We start from the raw sequence: 437 nt of genomic DNA on the forward strand, positions 1-437 counted from the left end.
GGCAGCCGCTCCGTTGCCTGCTGGGGTTTCACAGCTTATTTCTTTCATCCCCAGATCCTGGACGAGGTGGAGAAGAGGCGCCAGATCTCCATGGCAGTGATTTACCCCTTCATGCAGGGCCTGCGGGAATCGCCCTTCCCAGCTCCAGGGAAAACTGTCACCATTAAAAGCTTCATCCCTGAGTCAGGCACGGAGGTTGGTGGGGGGCTCAGGGGCACCTCCTGGACCGCTTCAACATGTAGGGTCTGGGCTGTCTCCAGAAGCATCCTCCACACCCACAGCACTCATGGTGCTTGCTGGAGCAGGGGTTGGTGGGTCAGGCTGCCAGGGGCCTCATGCCTGGGGAAATGGGTGTCACCTCCCTCTTGGTCCAGGAGGAAAGCACAAGCAGTGAGGATGAGGATCCATCCACTGGGGATGCTGCCCCATCATTGCAT

At 59.0% G+C, this 437-nt stretch overlaps 1 protein-coding gene across 1 annotated transcript in view; it reads left to right on the forward strand.

Moving 5' to 3' along the window:
- The window catches only part of LOC104492580 (DENN domain-containing protein 2D-like), a gene marked incomplete at both ends in the record, with an annotated part of 3,055 nt that extends 2,860 nt beyond the window's left edge, over positions 1-195 (forward strand). Inside the window, one exon of the mRNA XM_010135159.1 lies at positions 55-195. Coding sequence (XP_010133461.1) covers positions 55-195 — 141 coding nt within the window. The remainder of the gene's footprint in view (positions 1-54) is intronic.
- Positions 196-437: the final 242 nt, after the last annotated feature.

Source organism: Buceros rhinoceros, unplaced genomic scaffold (genome assembly GCF_000710305.1).
Source record: "Buceros rhinoceros silvestris isolate BGI_N320 unplaced genomic scaffold, ASM71030v1 scaffold23094, whole genome shotgun sequence".
NCBI classification, from domain to species: Eukaryota; Metazoa; Chordata; class Aves; order Bucerotiformes; family Bucerotidae; genus Buceros; species Buceros rhinoceros.